This window comes from Pleurodeles waltl, chromosome 8 (genome assembly GCF_031143425.1).
Source record: "Pleurodeles waltl isolate 20211129_DDA chromosome 8, aPleWal1.hap1.20221129, whole genome shotgun sequence".
NCBI lineage: Eukaryota > Metazoa > Chordata > Amphibia > Caudata > Salamandridae > Pleurodeles > Pleurodeles waltl.
In genome coordinates, this window is record NC_090447.1 from 313,915,300 (window position 1) to 313,936,169 (window position 20,870).

At 46.4% G+C, this 20,870-nt stretch overlaps 1 protein-coding gene across 1 annotated transcript in view; it reads left to right on the forward strand.

The window, feature by feature from the left end:
- The window catches only part of TBX19 (T-box transcription factor 19), a 217,059-nt gene that overhangs the window by 192,472 nt on the left and 3,717 nt on the right, over window positions 1-20,870 (forward strand). Inside the window, exons 7-8 of the mRNA XM_069203128.1 lie at window positions 9,736-9,834; window positions 17,123-17,253. Of these exons, the coding sequence (XP_069059229.1) occupies window positions 9,736-9,834; window positions 17,123-17,253 (230 nt within the window). The remainder of the gene's footprint in view (window positions 1-9,735; window positions 9,835-17,122; window positions 17,254-20,870) is intronic.

Sequence of the window (20,870 nt, forward strand, 5' to 3'; positions counted from 1 at the left end):
TTGTGGTAGTGTGGTCGAGCAGTAGGCTTATCCAAGGAGTAGTGTTAAGCATTTGTTGTACATACACATAGACAATAAATGAGGTACACACACTCAGAGACAAATCCAGCCAATAGGTTTTGTATAGAAAAATATCTTTTCTTAGTTTATTTTAAGAACCACAGGTTCAAATTTAACATGTAATATCTTGTTTGAAAGGTATTGCAGGTAAGTACATTAGGAACTTTGAATCATTTCAATTGCATGTATACTTTTCAAGTTATTCACAAATAGCTATTTTAAAAGTGGACACAGTGCAATTTTCACAGTTCCTGGGGGAGGTAAGTTTTTGTTAGTTTTACCAGGTAAGTAAGACACTTACAGGGTTCAGTTCTTGGTCCAAGGTAGCCCACCGTTGGGGGTTCAGAGCAACCCCAAAGTTACCACACCAGCAGCTCAGGGCCGGTCAGGTGCAGAGTTCAAAGTGGTGCCCAAAACGCATAGGCTTCAATGGAGAGAAGGGGGTGCCCCAGTTCCAGTCTGCCAGCAGGTAAGTACCCGCGTCTTCGGAGGGCAGACCAGGGGGGTTTTGTAGGGCACCGGGGGGGACACAAGCCCACACAGAAATTTCACCCTCAGCGGCGCGGGGGCGGCCGGGTGCAGTGTTAGAACAAGCGTCGGGTTCGCAATGGAAGTCAATGAGAGATCAAGGGATCTCTTCAGCGCTGCATGCAGGCAAGGGGGGGCTTCCTCAGGGAAACCTCCACTTGGGCAAGGGAGAGGGACTCCTGGGGGTCACTTCTGCAGTGAAAGTCCGGTCCTTCAGGTCCTGGGGGCTGCGGGTGCAAGTCTTTTCCAGGCGTCGGGACTTAGGTTTCAGAGAGTCGCGGTCAGGGGAAGCCTCGGGATTCCCTCTGCAGGCGGCGCTGTGGGGGCTCAGGGGGGACAGGTTTTGGTACTCACAGTCGTAGAGTAGTCCGGGGGTCCTCCCTGAGGTGTTGGTTCTCCACCAGCCGAGTCGGGGTCGCCGGGTGCAGTGTTGCAAGTCTCACGCTTCTTGCGGGGAGATTGCAGGGTTCTTTAAAGCTGCTCCTTTGGATAAAGTTGCAGTCTTTTTGGAGCAGGTCCGCTGTCCTCTGGAGTTTCTTGTCGTCGTCGAAGCAGGGCAGTCCTCAGAGGATTCAGAGGTCGCTGGTCCCTTTGGAAGGCGTCGCTGGAGCAGAGTTCTTTGGAAGGCAGGAGACAGGCCGGTGAGTTTCTGGAGCCAAGGCAGTTGTTGTCTTCTGGTCTTCCTCTGCAGGGGTTTTCAGCTAGGCAGTCCTTCTTCTTGTTGTTGCAGGAATCTAAATCTTTAGGTTCAGGGAAGCCCTTAAATACTAAATTTAAGGGCGTGTTTAGGTCTGGGGGGTTAGTAGCCAATGGCTACTAGCCCTGAGGGTGAGTACACCCTCTTTGTGCCTCCTCCCAAGGGGAGGGGGTCACATCCCTAATCCTATTGGGGGAATCCTCCATCTGCAAGATGGAGGATTTCTAAAAGTTAGAGTCACCTCAGCTCAGGACACCTTAGGGGCTGTCCTGACTGGCCAGTGACTCCTCCTTGTTATTCTCATTATTTTCTCCGGCCTTGCCGCCAAAAGTGGGGGCCGGAGGGGGCGGGCAACCCCACTAGCTGGAGTGTCCTGCGGTGCTGTGACAAAGGGGTGAGCCTTTGAGGCTCACCGCCAGGTGTTACAGCTCCTGCCTGGGGGAGGTGTTAGCATCTCCACCCAGTGCAGGCTTTGTTACTGGCCTCAGAGTGACAAAGGCACTCTCCCCATGGGGCCAGCAACATGTCTCTAGTGTGGCAGGCTGCTGGGACCAGTCAGCCTACACAGATAGTCGGTTAAGTTTCAGGGGGCACCTCTAAGGTGCCCTCTGTGGTGTATTTTACAATAAAATGTACACTGGCATCAGTGTGCATTTATTGTGCTGAGAAGTTTGATACCAAACTTCCCAGTTTTCAGTGTAGCCATTATGGTGCTGTGGAGTTCGTGTAAAACAGACTCCCAGACCATATACTCTTATGGCTACCCTGCACTTACAATGTCTAAGGTTTTGCTTAGACACTGTAGGGGCACAGTGCTCATGCACTGGTACCCTCACCTATGGTATAGTGCACCCTGCCTTAGGGCTGTAAGGCCTGCTAGAGCGGTGTCTTACCTATACTGCATAGGCAGTGAGAGGCTGGCATGGCACCCTGAGGGGAGTGCCATGTCGACTTACTCATTTTGTTCTCACTAGCACACACAAGCTGGTAAGCAGTGTGTCTGTGCTGGGTGAGGGGTCTCTAGGGTGGCATAATACATGCTGCAGCCCTTAGAGCCCTTCCCTGGCATCAGGGCCCTTGATACCAGAGGTACCAGTTACAAGGGACTTATCTGGGTGCCAGGGTGTGCCAATTGTGGAATCAATGGTACACTTTAGGTGAAAGAACACTGGTGCTGGGGCCTGGTTAGCAGGGTCCCAGCACACTTCTCAGTCAAGTCAGCATCAGTAGCAGGCGAAAAGTGGGGGGTAACTGCAACAGGGAGCCATTTCTTTACACAAGCCCCCCCCAGCCCACAGGCCAGGAGACTCAGCCAAAGCTGGGAGAGTCTTCCTAGTCTGGGAGGCGAGGAAGAGTAGAGGAAATAGGCGGGTTTGTTGCAGGGCCTACTCTGCCTTACATCCTCCTGCTCAGGTCATTCCCTCTGGGGAACTGACCCACTTCCACAGTGATAGGACCTAGTCTGAATTGCCTCTTGTCTGTGTCTTTAATGTCTCCACCCATTCTCTCTATTTTGGGGTTAGAGGTATCCACCTCTGCTAGTCTTATTTTAGCCAGGGTCACCCCTAGCTTACCCAAAGAGGTTACCCAGAGCTGGAGTAACCCCACCATGACCAACAGGGTCAGGGGGCCTAACTTGCTATTTGGCATGGGGTCTGACCACCATGCCAAGGATAGTGCAGCCATAAAGGCTAACACCCAGCAGAGGCCACTGACAGCTGTCAGTGCCCAGAACCACACCTTTAGCTCTTCACCTACAAGGGAAGGGGCTAAGTTACAGGCTTCTTTGGGTTCAGGGTGCCTGTCTGCTGTATTGGAGTGGGGGGTTACCACAGCTTGTAGTAAACACCCTTCTTCCACTCTTTCTTCTGTTAGCTGAGGGGCCACCCACTCAGACTTAACAGTTGCCTGACTAGCCAGGACTTCTTGTGGGTCAGGTTGGACTTTATCAGAGCCACTTTTGGGGTTCTCCCCTACTGGAGCAGAATCTCCTTGGCTGGCTGGAACCTTGGCTAAAGGTTGTCCACCTTTCCTACTCTGTTTCCTTTTATTTTTCTTCTGGGGCCTACTTGCATTTACTGCAGAGGCAGGCACTCCAGAATCCTTGGGAGAGGATTGGCACTGGACCAGTTCCTCTCTTGGGCTCTGACTAACCTCTGGGTAGTCATTTCCAAGGAGACAATCAAGTGGGAGGTCTGTACTGACTACCACCCTTCTCCAGCTAAAAGTCCCACCCACTTCTATGGGCACAAAAGCCACAGGCCTATCAGTGACCCTGTCTGGGCTAACTCTTACTCTGGCCATCTCACCTGGGATGTACTGGTTTGAGAACACCAGCCTGTCATGCACAATAGTGTGACTGGCACAAGTGTCTCTCAGGGCAGTGGCTGGGATTCCATTCACCTGTAGGTGGTGGAAGTGTCTACTTCCCTCTGGAATCTCCAACTCACCTGTTGGGCCCTTTTTCCAGTTGAAGGCTATGAAGACCTCCTCATCTGAGGAGTCATCTCCAATGGCTACACTGGTTACCCCTGGGATTTTGCTAGGGGGTTTGTTTTTGGGACAAGAAGTGTCCTTGGTGTGGTGCCCTGTCTGTTTACAGTTATGGCACCATGCCTTAGTGGCATCCCAGCTCTTACCCTGGTACCCACCTTTGTTTTGGGTTGTGTCTCTGGGCCCACCCACCTGGTCTGGCTTTTGGGGGCCTACAGGGGACTCTTTTTCTTTGTTTCTAGTGTCACCCACTTTCTCCTGGGGAGGCTTTGTAACCCCTTTCTTTTGGTCACCCCCAGTGGAAGTTTTGGTTACCCTAGTCTTGACCCAGTGGTCTGCCTTCTTTCCCAAGTCTTGGGGAGAAATTGGACCTAGGTCTACCAGATACTGATGCAACTTTTCATTGAAGCAGTTACTTAAAATGTGTTCTTTCATAAACAAATTATAAAGCCCAACATAGTCATACACTTAATTTCCAGTTACCCAACCATCCAGTGTTTTCACTGAGTAGTCAACATAATCAACCCAGGTCTGGCTCGAGGATTTTTGAGCCCCCCTGAATCTAATCCTATACTCCTCAGTGGAGAATCCAAAGCCCTCAATCAGGGTACCCTTCATGAGGTCATAAGATTCTGCATCTTTTTTAGAGAGTGTGAGGAGTCTATCCCTACACTTTCCTGTGAACATTTCCCAAAGGAGAGCACCCCAGTGAGATTTGTTCACTTTTCTGGTTTCACAAGCCCTCTCAAAAGCTGTGAACCATTTGGTGATGTCATCACCATCTTCATATTTAGTTACAATCCCTTTGGGGATTTTCAACATGTCAGGAAAATCTCTGACCCTAGTTATGTTGCTGCCACCATTGATGGGTCCTAGGCCCATCTCTTGTCTTTCCCTTTCTATGGCTAGGATCTGTCTTTCCAAAGCCAATCTTTTGGCCATCCTGGCTAACTGGATGTCCTCTTCACTGGAGTTATCCTCAGTGATTTCAGAGAGGTTGGTCCCTCCTGTGAGGGAACCAGCATCTCTGACTATGATTTGTGGAGTCAGGGCTTGAGAGGCCCTGTCCTCCCTAGATAGGACTGGTGGGGGGGAATCACCCTCCAAGTCACTATACTCATCCTCTGTGTTGCCATCCTCAGAGGGGTTGGCTCTTTCAAACTCTGCCAACAGCTCCTGGAGCTGTAGTTTGGAAGGTCTGGAGCCCATTGCTATTTTCTTTAGTTTACAGAGTGACCTTAGCTCTCTCATCTGTAGATGGAGGTAAGGTGTGGTGTCGAGTTCCACCACATTCACATCTGTATTAGACATTATGCTTCTAAAAGTTGGAATACTTTTTAAGAAACTAAAACTAGTTCTAGGATCTAATTCAAACTTTTACCAAACTTTTAAACTCTAAAAGGAAATGCTAACAGGGACTAACACAAGGCCCTAGCAGGACTTTTAAGAATTTAGAAAACTTTTCAAATTGCAAAAATCAATTTCTAATGACAATTTTGGAATTTGTCGTGTGATCAGGTATTGGCTGAGTAGTCCAGCAAATGCAAAGTCTTGTACCCCACCGCTGATCCACCAATGTAGGAAGTTGGCTCTGTACGTGCTATTTCAAAGTAAGGAATAGCATGCACAGAGTCCAAGGGTTCCCCTTAGAGGTAAAATAGTGGTAAAAAGAGATAATACTAATGCTCTATTTTGTGGTAGTGTGGTCGAGCAGTAGGCTTATCCAAGGAGTGGTGTTAAGCATTTGTTGTACATACACATAGACAATAAATGAGGTACACACACTCAGAGACAAATCCAGCCAATAGGTTTTGTATAGAAAAATATCTTTTCTTAGTTTATTTTAAGAACCACAGGTTCAAATTTAACATGTAATATCTTGTTTGAAAGGTATTGCAGGTAAGTACATTAGGAACTTTGAATCATTTCAATTGCATGTATACTTTTCAAGTTATTCACAAATAGCTATTTTAAAAGTGGACACAGTGCAATTTTCACAGTTCCTGGGGGAGGTAAGTTTTTGTTAGTTTTACCAGGTAAGTAAGACACTTACAGGGTTCAGTTCTTGGTCCAAGGTAGCCCACCGTTGGGGGTTCAGAGCAACCCCAAAGTTACCACACCAGCAGCTCAGGGCCGGTCAGGTGCAGAGTTCAAAGTGGTGCCCACAACGCATAGGCTTCAATGGAGAGAAGGGGGTGCCCCAGTTCCAGTCTGCCAGCAGGTAAGTACCCGCGTCTTCGGAGGGCAGACCAGGGGGGTTTTGTAGGGCACCGGGGGGGACACAAGCCCACACAGAAATTTCACCCTCAGCGGCGCGGGGGCGGCCGGGTGCAGTGTTAGAACAAGCGTCGGGTTCGCAATGGAAGTCAATGAGAGATCAAGGGATCTCTTCAGCGCTGCAGGCAGGCAAGGGGGGGCTTCCTCGGGGAAACCTCCACTTGGGCAAGGGAGAGGGACTCCTGGGGGTCACTTCTGCAGTGAAAGTCCGGTCCTTCAGGTCCTGGGGGCTGCGGGTGCAGGGTCTTTTCCAGGCGTCGGGACTTAGGTTTCAGAGAGTCGCGGTCAGGGGAAGCCTCGGGATTCCCTCTGCAGGCGGCGCTGTGGGGGCTCAGGGGGGACAGGTTTTGGTACTCACAGTCGTAGAGTAGTCCGGGGGTCCTCCCTGAGGTGTTGGTTCTCCACCAGCCGAGTCGGGGACGCCGGGTGCAGTGTTGCAAGTCTCACGCTTCTTGCGGGGAGATTGCAGGGTTCTTTAAAGCTGCTCCTTTGGATAAAGTTGCAGTCTTTTTGGAGCAGGTCCGCTGTCCTCGGGAGTTTCTTGTCGTCGTCGAAGCAGGGCAGTCCTCAGAGGATTCAGAGGTCGCTGGTCCCTTTGGAAGGCGTCGCTGGAGCAGAGTTCTTTGGAAGGCAGGAGACAGGCCGGTGAGTTTCTGGAGCCAAGGCAGTTGTTGTCTTCTGGTCTTCCTCTGCAGGGGTTTTCAGCTAGGCAGTCCTTCTTCTTGTTGTTGCAGGAATCTAAATCTTTAGGTTCAGGGAAGCCCTTAAATACTAAATTTAAGAGCGTGTTTAGGTCTGGGGGGTTAGTAGCCAATGGCTACTAGCCCTGAGGGTGAGTACACCCTCTTTGTGCCTCCTCCCAAGGGGAGGGGGTCACATCCCTAATCCTATTGGGGGAATCCTCCATCTGCAAGATGGAGGATTTCTAAAAGTTAGAGTCACCTCAGCTCAGGACACCTTAGGGGCTGTCCTGACTGGCCAGTGACTCCTCCTTGTTATCCTCATTATTTTCTCCGGCCTTGCCGCCAAAAGTGGGGGCCGGGGCCGGAGGGGGCGGGCAACCCCACTAGCTGGAGTGTCCTGCGGTGCTGTGACAAAGGGGTGAGCCTTTGAGGCTCACCGCCAGGTGTTACAGCTCCTGCCTGGGGGAGGTGTTAGCATCTCCACCCAGTGCAGGCTTTGTTACTGGCCTCAGAGTGACAAAGGCACTCTCCCCATGGGGCCAGCAACATGTCTCTAGTGTGGCAGGCTGCTGGGACCAGTCAGCCTACACAGATAGTCAGTTAAGTTTCAGGGGGCACCTCTAAGGTGCCCTCTGTGGTGTATTTTACAATAAAATGTACACTGGCGTCAGTGTGCATTTATTGTGCTGAGAAGTTTGATACCAAACTTCCCAGTTTTCAGTGTAGCCATTATGGTGCTGTGGAGTTCGTGTAAAACAGACTCCCAGACCATATACTCTTATGGCTACCCTGCACTTACAATGTCTAAGGTTTTGCTTAGACACTGTAGGGGCACAGTGCTCATGCACTGGTACCCTCACCTATGGTATAGTGCACCCTGCCTTAGGGCTGTAAGGCCTGCTAGAGCGGTGTCTTACCTATACTGCATAGGCAGTGAGAGGCTGGCATGGCACCCTGAGGGGAGTGCCATGTCGACTTACTCATTTTGTTCTCACTAGCACACACAAGCTGGTAAGCAGTGTGTCTGTGCTGGGTGAGGGGTCTCTAGGGTGGCATAATACATGCTGCAGCCCTTAGAGCCCTTCCCTGGCATCAGGGCCCTTGGTACCAGAGGTACCAGTTACAAGGGACTTATCTGGGTGCCAGGGTGTGCCAATTGTGGAATCAATGGTACATTTTAGGTGAAAGAACACTGGTGCTGGGGCCTGGTTAGCAGGGTCCCAGCACACTTCTCAGTCAAGTCAGCATCAGTATCAGGCAAAAAGTGGGGGGTAACTGCAACAGGGAGCCATTTCTTTACAGGCTCTCTTTAAGAAAAAAAGTGTTTAATTGTGGAAAAACTCTAAAAACGTTACAGTTTGGTGCTTTGTCCTTAATGCGCCTTGAATAGACCTGTACATTGACATGTAAATCAAGGGATATGTGTGTGTGTGTGTGTGTGTTTTGGGGGATTTATGGAAATTGCAGATGTTTGTATCTCCTCTTAATACTCTTTAAAAATGTAATGAAATTAAGAAATATACTCACAATTAAAGCTAAGCATGGTCGAGTACATTTCCAACTTTCCCAGAAGTTCAAGAGCTTACAGTGCTGTAAACCAGTGTTGATACCTGCATACCAGCAGTGAGCACACAGAGAGCATTTTCATTAGTGCTAGAGTCTAAGAACCTCATTTATTAGGCGACATTAGTGGATAATCTGCCAAAAGCCACCAGATTCCTAACCCACATATTTTGCAGTCTAACTGCCCTATTTGGTGTGACCAGAAGAACTTCCCCCAGGTCTATCACTTGCGCTGTCAATATACAGAATCATCTCTGCCAGACACGGTGCGGGATGAGCCATTTGCCACTATATCTAGTAGAGATAATGAAGTGAAAAAACGCCATGGAAATGGCTGGCTTTCCTGGAAAAATAAACTAGGTATACTTAGCACAGGGGTGGAAAAAGCACAGTGTTAAGGAGACAAGACAGGTTAATTCTAACAAAACAAACTCTTGCGCTTAAGGGAGTTTCTTTTCTAGTGCCGACGTTTGGTGGCAGACATTTTGACAGCTATGACGGTCATTGAAGGAATTTTCACTAGAGAGTTTCTCCTCAAAGTGGCTCATTCCAAGGTGAAGACCACTGCTTTAGGTAAGAAACCTTACATGCCCACTAGAATGCTAAATATGGCACATTTCCTACCACTGTCTTGGCAGAGGTGTGGCAGATCTGCTGCCAAAACTTTAAATTAGACCTTCTGTCCTTTCTATAATCTTTCAGTGGCATGAAACCGCCCTGGCCAGACAAGTAAGTTTCTGTTTCTCACAATTAACCTGAAGGATTAGTCCCACTTTCCAAAAGTATTAGCACATCACTTTCAGGATGTTTTCAATATTGTCTGCATCTCGGCACAATCTTTCTTAATTTTCAGCCACATTGTTATTTATAAAGGCAACTGGAGCTAAAGAATCTTTGTTTTTAACATTTGGCCAAATACATTCATATTTTTTAATTTCAACATCTGGATTTTGATCATTTAACTTCTAAATTATTTGGCATACATTTTTTATATTTAACTTGACCCTTCATCCCATTTGAAAGCAAGTCCTGTACATGGACATTTGCATTATTAAAACGTTGATTCTTTGGGCTCTTAGATGCAAGTGATCTCTTTTGTGCTTTTACTCTCGATATTAGGGGTATTTCTGGTCCAGAACCAAACAACTCACATTATCAATTATTCCTTGGAATTAAATTCAAGAAAAATGATTACACAAATCTTGTAAGACTGCAAGTGGTTTACATTCATTTGTTATATCCTAATCATAATTTGTTTTGCTAAGGCAATGTGTCTATCAATTTCCTGTTCCCGCAGCCATTGATATTGTGTTTTATTTCTGTCTCATTGTATTAGTAGGAGGCTGGCTGTTTTCGAATCCGGAGGCAATATGCGCACCAGGAAGTCCTAACTATCAGTATGCACGACCATTTTCTCAGTCTAACCCAAATAACCATCATGGGTGTGAACATTATACCACCGTTCGAGGTCATCGGACTTCACCATATCCAACTAATTTTATACATCGAAATCAATCCACAGGTAGAAATATGGCTTTATTTGATGTGATGTTTTACAGACAATGTTTGAGGAATTTGAACAGGATTTGAAGCAAACAGTTGTGTACAGCAAAATGAGTAAAAAGGCAAAAGAAAACAGTGATTGATCAACATTATTTTCTTATCCTGTGCCAAGAACAAATAGCTAGCTTCAAAATCAGGTCTACATAATCAGGTTATCCCAATGACACTTTTAAACATTTAGAGGCACATGCAACATGTACAAAAGGATGATTACTCATAAGATCAGCTAGTTGAGTTTGCCCCGCGGCTTGGCTTAAACATCCAGGGCCAGGGTAAGAAATAGGAAAGTTAAGATTGGGAGGCAGAGGTCGCAGCCTTCATGTAAACTGATGCTCGGTTCCCACAAGTCTAAAGAATCAGCCTCCTAAAAGATAAACTGGTCTCTTTGATGAATCCCTGGTGGCTCACTTTTGGTAGCTTGGCTACATATGTTACAACATGAAAACTACAGTACTGTTAATAATAAAGATGTTAACTTTTCTAAACCAAGTTAGATGGGGAGGAAAAGGTTAATGATTAAATGCTACTAAAAATTAAGGATGTCATTTGAGGTCACATGTTATAGCAAACACTGTTCAATTAAAAAGTCTTGGAAAGTGTAAAAACAATGTCAATGCACAAGGTGAGGTAGGTTGACGTTGCCCTAAGCATCCTTTGCGGACTGACCCACAATGGATGGCAGCTGAGTAAAGGTTGGTTGTTTTATACTTTGAAACTTTTAGAAAGTTTTCAGCAGACAAGACATGAAACTGATCCAACAATAGCTCATGACATTGTGTACATCATGTTTCACATGGACAAACTTCACTGGCAGAAATTGTACTCTTACATCCATGGAAGTCATCAAGAACCTCGCACCACTACCCCTTGGGAGCAGTGTTCCAGTCCTAGATATTCAAGACAAAAATGGAGACAAATTGTTCTTAGCCCTCTGTAAGGTAGTCAGGAGTTCATGAATGCAGCAAGTAGGAAAGTCTTCTTTTCTTAATCTGTTCCAGTTAGTTCTTTGCTGGCACTTAGTTAACAAGAGCAAATTGAAGGGTATACTCTGCTTATAATTCTGATGACAATTATGCAATTCAAACTGAAATTCCCAGGCTTTCCCTTCAATTTTTTTGCAGCAATATGACACAGTTCTAGGAATATGCATTCACGCATCACATTTGCCATAGTAATTTCCACCACAGAAACCAAAAGTGGTGGATTACCTTCTTTCTTGTCCTCACTTTTTTCCTTCATAAACTCCACCTGAGCCAACTTGTTAGCCCTAGGTAAGATCTGTGTCCTATGAACTTAGTTATATTTTGACTTTCCTATTCTGGTGGTATAATATTCAAGTAGTAAGATTTTTGTATTGCCCTATGAATCACAGGGCATAGAGACAATTTTCTGTGCGGCATACACCTATAAATACATTGGAAATAAATGAAAATGAATAAGGGAGAATATGTATTGTGGTTGGATGCAGGGAATAGCCGAATAATAGGCCCTGTGACCAACTCCTGGAAGCCGTTCATGACTGAATTGTGGGGATGGGCGTTTGGCAATGGACCTAGCTGTAGGATAAGTCATGAGCCTATAGATAACCAAGCGAGTCTGATGGAAATGTGCAGCTGGACTAGCCAGAAGGTCTGGGGCAGTGCTTAGCTGTAGGTAAGGGCCTATAGTTCTGTACAAGGCTAGAGGCCACCATTTGTGATATCATTTGAGATTTCATCAGGGAGGTCACATGTGACTGGAAGTGATAGCAGTAGTTTAGTTATATGTGAGTCAGACTTTCCAAAGGAAAAGTTTTTTTTGTTTTCTTAAAAACTTTGCAGCAGTTTGGCAGTCGTGATGATCGATGAAAAAGTACATCCACTTTGGGTCCTCCATGACAATTTTCATGGAGATTTGTCCAGCAGTAGCCAAGAAAAAAAGTGAGGAGTCAATAAACTGTCAGTTCCCATTTTAATTTCCATGGGAAGCTTTGATCTCTGATACAGAAAAAGGCTGAACAGAATTCAACCATATTTGGGATGATGAAAGTAGAACTTTACTTAAAGAAGTGTCTTTGCTGGTTTTAGTGTAAATCGGATCAGTCGATTTTGGGAAATTTACGTCAAAACAGTTGCTCGGGTTGGACATGAAGAGGTTAAACTGTAGAGAGGTTTGGACCAATAACATTGCGGAGGGTCTGTGGTACCGTTATCACAGACCGCCGTGGCCCCAAAATTAAAAAACACTCTTATTTGATTGGCTGAGGGAGTTTCCTCTGATCAACCATTTCAGTACAACAGATCCAAAGAAGTATCCAGGGTGCCAGAGCGATCTGATTGGCTGACCGCAACATCTGGAGAAAATAATGTGGCGACCATTACAAGGCTAGAGGATTCAGTGCCTTCGTCCTGGAAATAACTGAAAGGGCATATAAGGGGGCATGGTGAGCACACCCTGACCCCCTTGTGCAAATGGGGAGGACTCCAAACTGACTCCCCCCCAAGAATAAAATGTAAAAAAGATCTTGATTCGGTTGTGGGATGTGTTGATCCTGCAATAGGGTAAGTGGAACCCAGAAAGGCTACCTCAGTGTCACAGGACCAAAATTGAGAAAACAGTGGCGAGACTAGGTTCACTAAATAAAAAGAAATAATGTCTGTGCAGAACAGACCATACGGCCAACCCTGGACTTTGTCTGTCAGCAAAGGGTATGGTACTGGACCTAGATGCAGTTCAAGCCCAACTGCCAACCCACTGTACACCGTGGGGGTTGACTGCCTGGGGTAGGTTGGGTGCAGGGCCTAGCCTTAGGCCAGGCCCTGCTGCCAACCACTATGTGTGAGGTTTAAGGCTATGCTCAGCAGGAAACGGACTGCCCAAAGAGGGTTAGGTGCAGGGACTGGTCACAAGTCAAGCCCTGCAGGCAAACCCTCCTGCACACAACAAAAGTAATCCTAGTACTAAGTAATCCTAAAATCGATTTGAGATTAAAATATATGCAAAAGAAAATCTGCTTTGATTACATTGGCCTTCATTTAGAACATTTAAATTGGGATTGCCTACTTTGGACAGTTGGTGACACTGTGGTTTAGGACCTTGCTCTTTAATGGACATGTACTGGAACTGTTTGAAAATAGTTCTCTCTTGGTTTTAATTTTTTAAAGCTTGTTGAGCTGGTTGTGGGAGCGAAAGTGGATACATCAACTCTATTGATTTTATACATTGCTTTACTAACAAAGCAGATTTTCACATAGTAGGATTTTAAGGGCTATTTGAACCTTGGCTGAGCCTTAAACAAATCTTGGAACTGCACAAACAAGAAAGGCATCTGTGTTTACACCTCAATAGTAGATATCTCTCTACGATGGGCTTACAATAGACTGATGAGAATTAACGCCACAGGGTCTCCAGCACCAGCCGGCACATCAAATATCATCATAAGTTGACTTATTTGGTCAGTAGTCCCCGCCCAGTAATAAACCCATGTAGTCGCAGTGAATCCAATCTACCAATAACTTGACTTAACCTTGAAGCCACTACTCTCAAATATATTTTAGTTTCACTGTTAATAAGCGCGATTGATCTGTGGGACCCAGGATCCAGTGAAGGCTTTCCCTTCATTAAAAAGACCACAAATATTCGCCAAGGACCATGATTCTTGAGTCAATTGTTCTTTTTGGATCTGCAAAAGCAATTACCCAATAACTGACCTAAGTGAAGAAAAAAAACCCTTGTAAAACTCCAACGGGACTTTATACATACATACTGATTTCCCTGAAGCCAGTTCCTTAAGGGCAGCTTCAGTTTCCTCCTCTGACATAGGGGAGACCAGAAACTAACTTTTGTCTGCCCCTACTCAATATAACTTCTTATAAAATCCCAGAAAAGACCTGCCTAATTTCACCCTGATCATTAACCAGAATACCCTGACTTCAACAATCTCCGCTTGCACTTCCTAAAAAAAGACCCGGCTAACTCACCCAGTATTCCTGAATCCAGTAAAACTGGCATGTTTTAGACCATACACACTCATCTCCTCTTGTGCTGTAACCCTAGCCCCCCTCACCCCCAGCCACCTTGCCCTCTATCGCACATTCTCTTCCCCCAACCTAGCCCCTCTACCCCTACCCTCACACCCCACCCCAAACCCCTGAACAATCTCCTGAAGCAGTCAGACCTCCCAAGGCCTGAGAGATGACTCCTGTGATCACCCTCTCTGCTGCCCCCAACCTCCCACCATCAGTGTAATATAGTGAAAAAAACAGAAACCTATGAGGGGAACAAAACAATAATTGTTAATCATTAACCTAAGCCCCTGTGCCAACCCTAATCAAACAGTTACACCATTTCAGCATACATTATGAATTCTGCAATATAATGCATGATCAGACCACCATTTCCTGGAGCTCCACAACCACTAGCAGCTTACACCCAGGAAAGCTATTCATTCATCACATGACCATATAAAAATCAGGGGTTGTGATCGAAGGTTAACAATACTTGATTCCCTGCCAATAGCTCCTTCAAATGCTCTTTATCTTTGATTTCAGATATGAAGGATTTTGTCTTGCTCTTGAAGTTTTCCTTCAACCAGGCAGGGCTGATTAAAAAAGATTCTCACCAGTACCTTGAAATGGGTGTATGAGCTTCCTTAGCCACCACCTCCTTTCCACTGTGACATGGCAAATGTCAGGTCTTACAAAAAAGTCTGTCTGACAAAGCTATACTTGGCATCCGGGTGGGCTTTTTCAAAGATCGCTTGTCTGAGCAAATAGTTTTCAAAATAAACTTACAACTCCCTAGGTCTGTCAGCTGGTGTTGACTCTTGCTTCCTGAGCGTTAGAGGAAATTGATGAACTCTTTGGACCTCCATATCTCAGTTCCAAGAGGTCAGCCCTGGGAAGGCACCTTTAAGAAGAGACAGCATAAAATTTCTAATGCCATTACCTTCTGTCCCCCCAGCAATTCCCAGATATCTCCGATTTTTCCACCTTTGTCTATTTACAAAGTCCTCTATCTTCCATAGGACATCCACCAGCTGGGATTCATGAGCCCCTGCCCGACTTTTAAGTGCACCCACATCCGTTTAGAGCACTGCCACCCGGTCTTCAATTGCAGAGATCCTTTCGCCAATTTCTGCACACATCTTGTTTACTTTTCTGATCACCCCTTGCAATTGTTTTGTGGCTACCTGTGCCCTACAACTTTCATTATGTGTTTCCTCTTGTAGTTGTTTTATCACGTTATATATGAGGCTCACTGATGGGTCTTCTGACCCGGTAGTTAGGGCCATGTGCTTGCCCTCTTTAAGTGATGGCATTGCGTGTTGCTCCTTTGCCTCCCTGTACACTTGTTGCATTGCAGAGTAGTCCCATTTCAAAGAACAAGAGGGGTGTGAGCCTTTTCCATCACCCTTAGCACTAGTCTGACTTTTTTCCTTCTTCCTGCATCTGAGCCACGTGACTGTGGCACATGGTCCCTCAAGTGGCTGCTCAGATGGCTTTTCAAATGAACTATTAGAGCTGTCACCCAAGATCAATTACTGCAAACGGCCAATATCACTTAGGATGGAATTAGAAGCATCTGACTCATCAGTGAGGGAAAATAATTTATCGCCTTGTTCCATGGGTCTATGCCCATTTTAAACCCCGATTCCTTCTTATACAATCCTTAACATCCTAAAAAGCCTGGGGAGCAATTACCCTTTGGCTATCCTTTTCACCATCCTCCCGGAAATAACTTTACAGCTATCAAGGGAGCCTGTCTCTCTGCCACATGATTACCCTGGGCTTTCCACACATGTTGGGCAACCTTCCACAGTACCAAGCCCATCAGTACAGGCCCCCCCATCAGAGTGCTGGACACATCCTTCATTATTTGTAAAACAACACTCACTGACACATAGATTGTCCCCTGGGTTATACATATCTTGAGAATCGTGGGGGAAGTCGAAGAGAAGACTCTTGCAGGTTAGGTCTGATAACTGGGGCACACAAGTATCTCCATTAGGTGCAGCTCCAGAGCCCAAATGCAGTCGGGATCAGTATCAGTCTGCTGCTTTCTGACAAAAGTCAATTTTCCACTGAGGTATCAGCTGTCTTCTCCAAGAGCAGGAGGCGTAGTGAAGTAGCCAGCAATTGATGCCTGAGGCTTAACACTCCTCGAGCCCCACTGCTGTCTTTCGTGAGTGAGGCCTTTTTCTCAGTCGCGCCTAGGATCTCAGGTCACCCCACTTCTTTCTTTTGCCTCGAGCTACCACAGTCAGATTTCAGACAAGTCTGACCCACTTTGCGCTGCAGCAGAGCCATCTCATCTGCCTGATCCCGAGCTAGTCTCTCTCTTCGACGGTATGATTTCCAGGCGCAGTAGCCTGCGGGCAGGCCCTGACTCTTTCTGAATCTTCTGAGTCATCTGGGGCCTGGCTGCACTACAGATCTCTCAGATCATCCAGTGCATCACACAGGATGCCAGAACCACCATAAACACCAGCAACCAAGCTTTGTTCCTGCTGCCACTACAAGTCAGACATTTCTCTCTCAGCCAGCCCCACTGCGTAGCGCGCAATTGTTGGCATTTCTCCTCCCCTTCACCAGATCACTACTCCATAGTGTAGAGGTTGGGGAGCAGCAGCAGTGAGGCGTCATACGTGGTCACCATCTTGCTTCCCCTTATAAATTGTTCTGTCATTGATTTGCTTTTTAATTGTTCTACTTTTTCGTTTATGTGTTGTGTTATATTCTAGTGTTGTGTTGTCTGTGTTATGTTAATAATTCTTATTTAATTCACTATTATTATTGAATTATATAAAAGCTGTTGCTTGGTTACTTCCTTTTCTATGCCCAGGCATTGCTAATATATGAAATATACTTCCCTCTTATATATACTCGTAAGATTGACGCTACAAATGAATGGCAAATTTTGATCGCAATATACTGAGCTGTTCCTTTCCAATTAGAACAATGGTTCCATTAAAGGAAATACATGAGGCTATTTTCCATCTGCCTTCTCAACATGTCACCCAAAACAAATCAATGATGCTCCTTCGAATGATTGTGCTAATTCATTTTAATCAAACTGATAATTCATTATGTAACTGCTATCAACTGATACTAACCAGAATTTACAACAAAACATACCTTATGTTTATATTACAGTTTATTATGTACTCTTGACAAAGTCAGATACATTGGTAGAGTTAAATAAAAGTTTTTATGAAGAGAAGCAATTGCAAAAAATATATATTCATAGGTGTAATTTTTTTACCTCCGAAGTAACAAAGCCAGAAAGCACAAGTAATAACCTTCAAGGTTTCCCTGGACATGGCAGCTGGACGCCACTGCCCTACACCCAGCAACACTCAAGCATGCTCTCGGTTCCTCACTCCAATGGAAATGCCACCAACAGTGCAAGGTAAGACCTAACCAGAAAACAAATCACTTGATCCTGCTAATGCATGGCATTTTGATGATCCAGTTTTAAAGAGTCTAAGGCCCCAACCTTTTTACTTTATGATCAGCACATTGCTTAATATATATCAGTTTTTTGGCACCCATAGCACAGTCTACCTCGCTAAGTGACTACAGAGGTCACCGGCCCACTACTAAGGACAGGGGTGACATGCTGTGGTACAAACTTTTGGGGCATCATCCTCTACTCTCTGGAAAAGGATATGAAGGCCAGCGAGGTTGTACATCCTTTGAAGGCACAATCCTCTTAAAGGGGGCTTGGTTTTCTTGCAATAACTAGTGAAACCGTCAAACCGCATATTGTTAAAGCTACAGGCATGGCGACAGATCTAAGTATGTGTGTTAGTGCTCTGCAGCTCATGTTATCTTTAACATGTGATGTAATCACTACAACATTTAATGTAATAGTTCTGTAAGTTTATAATAGCATCATACAAGAACTAGCGCACTCTGCAGCATAGAAATTAAGCAACGTGCAAGCATTATGTACCACAGCCTAAAATGAAACATCAGTGAATGTCATGACTTGCTCTGCCTTGTTTTCATAGGTCACTATTTTTAGAGTGGGTCTTTGTAGGAAGCTGGCCTGGTGTGTGGTGGGTACCTGTGGTACTTATATCTTGTACCAGGTTCAGGTACCCCCTATTAGTGTAGTGAAGGCAGTGTCTAGAAGCCAGGCTCTCTAGAGGTAACTGTGGCTGAGCAGTCAAGGCTTAGCTAAGAGACATGCAAAGCTCATGCAATATCACTGTAATCACACAGCACTTACACACATGTAATAAAACAGTGTTACGAAAAGAAATGGTCTTTATTACAGTAACACAGTATCAAAACACTAGATAGGCAACCCTCCAATAGGAGGTAAGTAGATACACTAAATATGTACACTAGTTATCAGAAGTAGGCATAGAAAGTGATAGAAAACAGTACAAATGCAAATAGACAATAGTGACCCTAGGGGGAGCCCAAACCATATACTAAAACAATGGAATGTGAACACAGGGCCCACACTTAGGTAATAGGAATGTGTAGAGGGGAGCTGGGGGTACTAGTACACCCCAAAGGTAAGTACCACAGTATCCCCTAGCGACCAGGAGGAAAGGAGTAAATTGCTAGATTTTTCCCAAACCACCCAAGAGGAAATACATGAAGAAAATGCAACACCCAGACAAGACTGCAAGAAACCAGTGGTGGATTCCTGAAGAGGAAGACCTGTGGAAGAAGGGACCAAGTCCAGAAGTCACAGAAGAGTCCAGGAGGAGTAGGAGCTACTACCCACCCCGCTGTGGATGCAGGAGTTGGTCGACGGTATGAGGAAGTCGGTGAGGAATGCAGCCCTGAAGCAGGTGAAGATTTCCCGGAGGATGCAGTCCATGTCCCACTCCAGTTGGATGATTGCAGTCGGTCAGTGGTGTGGAAAAGCCACCAACAAGCCCTGGAAAATGCAGAAGTCGCGGTGAAGCAAAAAGTGGAGCTGCCGGGGACCAGCAAGGTCCAGGAGGACTCAACCCATGGGGGGAGTACTAGGGGAACCCTCAGAAAGGCAGAGAGTCAAAAGAAGAAGCAGCCCCCACAGGAGGCTCGCTGGACGAGGAATCAGAAGTCACAGAAGAGCCTACACAGCACAACTGGAGAAGGGTCCCACTCCGCAAGAGAAGCACGCAGAGGGCTGTGCATCACAGGAAGGAGTGTTGAGAGCTACACAGAGCCTGAAGATCCCTTGGAGGAGATGCAAACAAGCCTTAGTAGCTGCAAGAGAAGCGGTGCACTGGGGTACTGTCCTGTGTGGGAAGGCAAGGGCTTAGCAAGGGCTTCCCAGTACCAAGGTTTGACAGCTGGCAGAGAGGACCAAGAGGACTACTCCAGACCACCACCTGAGATGCAGGATTCACGCAGCTCAGGATGAGAAGAGATCCACGCAGCCGGTCGTCATTTCAGTTGCTGCCTGTGGATGCAGGGGAGTGACTCCTTCACTCCAAGGGAGATTCCTTCTTCCTTCTCATGCAGACTGAAGACTTGCTGCCCTCAGAGGATGCACAGTCGGGGAAGTGTTGCTGAAGCTGGAAGGAGCATGGAAATTTTTTTGCGAGTAGAGTCTTCGTCATGGATGCAGATGTTGGTTCCTTGAGGGTCCAGTCATGGTTCCAGTGGCTATAAGTCAAAGTAAAGGTTGCAGAGGAGTCCTGCTGGAATCTTGCAAGCCGAATCTGAGGACCCACCCAAGAGAGAGATCCTAAATAGCCCTGAAAGGGGGATTGGTCACCTAGCTAGGTGACTACCTATCAGGAGGGGGCTCTGATGTCACCTTCCTGACCTGGCCACTCAGATGCTCCCAGAGGTCCCTGCCAACCTTGGATTCAAGGTGGCAGAACCCAGGAACCCTCTGGAGGAGCTCTAGGCACCACCCCTGGGGTGGTGATAAACAAGGGAGTGGCCACTCCCCTTTCCATTGTCCAGTTTCACGCCAGAGCAGGGACTGGAGGTCCCTGAACTGGTGTAAACTGGTTTATGCATGGAGGGCACCAAATGTGCCCTTCAAAACATACCAGTGGCTTGGCGAGGCTACCCCTCCCAAGCCATGTAACACCTATTTCCAAAGGGAGAGGGTGTTACCCCCTCTCCCAAAAAGAAATCATTTGTTCTGCCTTCCTGGGCTTGAGCTGTTCAAGCAGCAGGAGGGAAGAAACCTGTATGAGGGGTTGCAGCAGCTTGGGCTGCCTGGAAAACCCCAGAAGACTGGTAGGACCAATGCTGGGAGTCCTCTAAGGAGCCCCCAGAGTGCCTGGATTCATACTTCCAATACTGGCAACAGTATTGGGGTATGATACCAACATGTTTGATACCAAACCTTCCTAGGTTCGGAGTCATTATGTAGCTGGATATAGGTAGTTACCTATGTCCAGTACACGCATAAAATGGAGTCCCCCGAACTCACAAAGTCCATGAAAATGGAACTGGAATTAATGGGGGCACCTCTGCTAGTGCAGAGGTGCCCTCACACACAGGTACTTGCACCCTGCTCTCTGGGCTGGGAGGGCCTGTCATAGGGGTCACTTACAGTGACCTGTAGTGAAAAAGGGTGCATGCACCCTTTCACGCAGGCTGCAATGGCAGGCCTGCAGAACACTTTGCATGGGCTCCGCATGGGTGGCATAATACATGCTGCACCTCATGGGGATCCCCTGGTACTCCAATGCCCCTCTGTACCATGTACTAGGGACTTACATTGGGGCACCAGTATGTCAAATGTGGAGTGAAAATGGTTCAAGTAACCATGGTTGAAGGGAGAGAGCATAATCACTGGGGTCCTGGTTAGCAGGATCCCAGTGAACATAGTCAAACACACTGATAACAGGCAGAACACGGGGGTAACCATGCCAAGAAATAGGGTACTTTCCTACAGTCTTCATCTCATGGCCTTTCATAACATTGCCATTAACCTGACTTTCCATTGACACCTTAAAGAGTCCCATTCGAATGTGTGGTTCCAATGTCAATGCAAAGGACTCCTATGTTCACTAACGTTTTTTTCTCTTGTCCGAGTTTGGATTTAAATTTCAC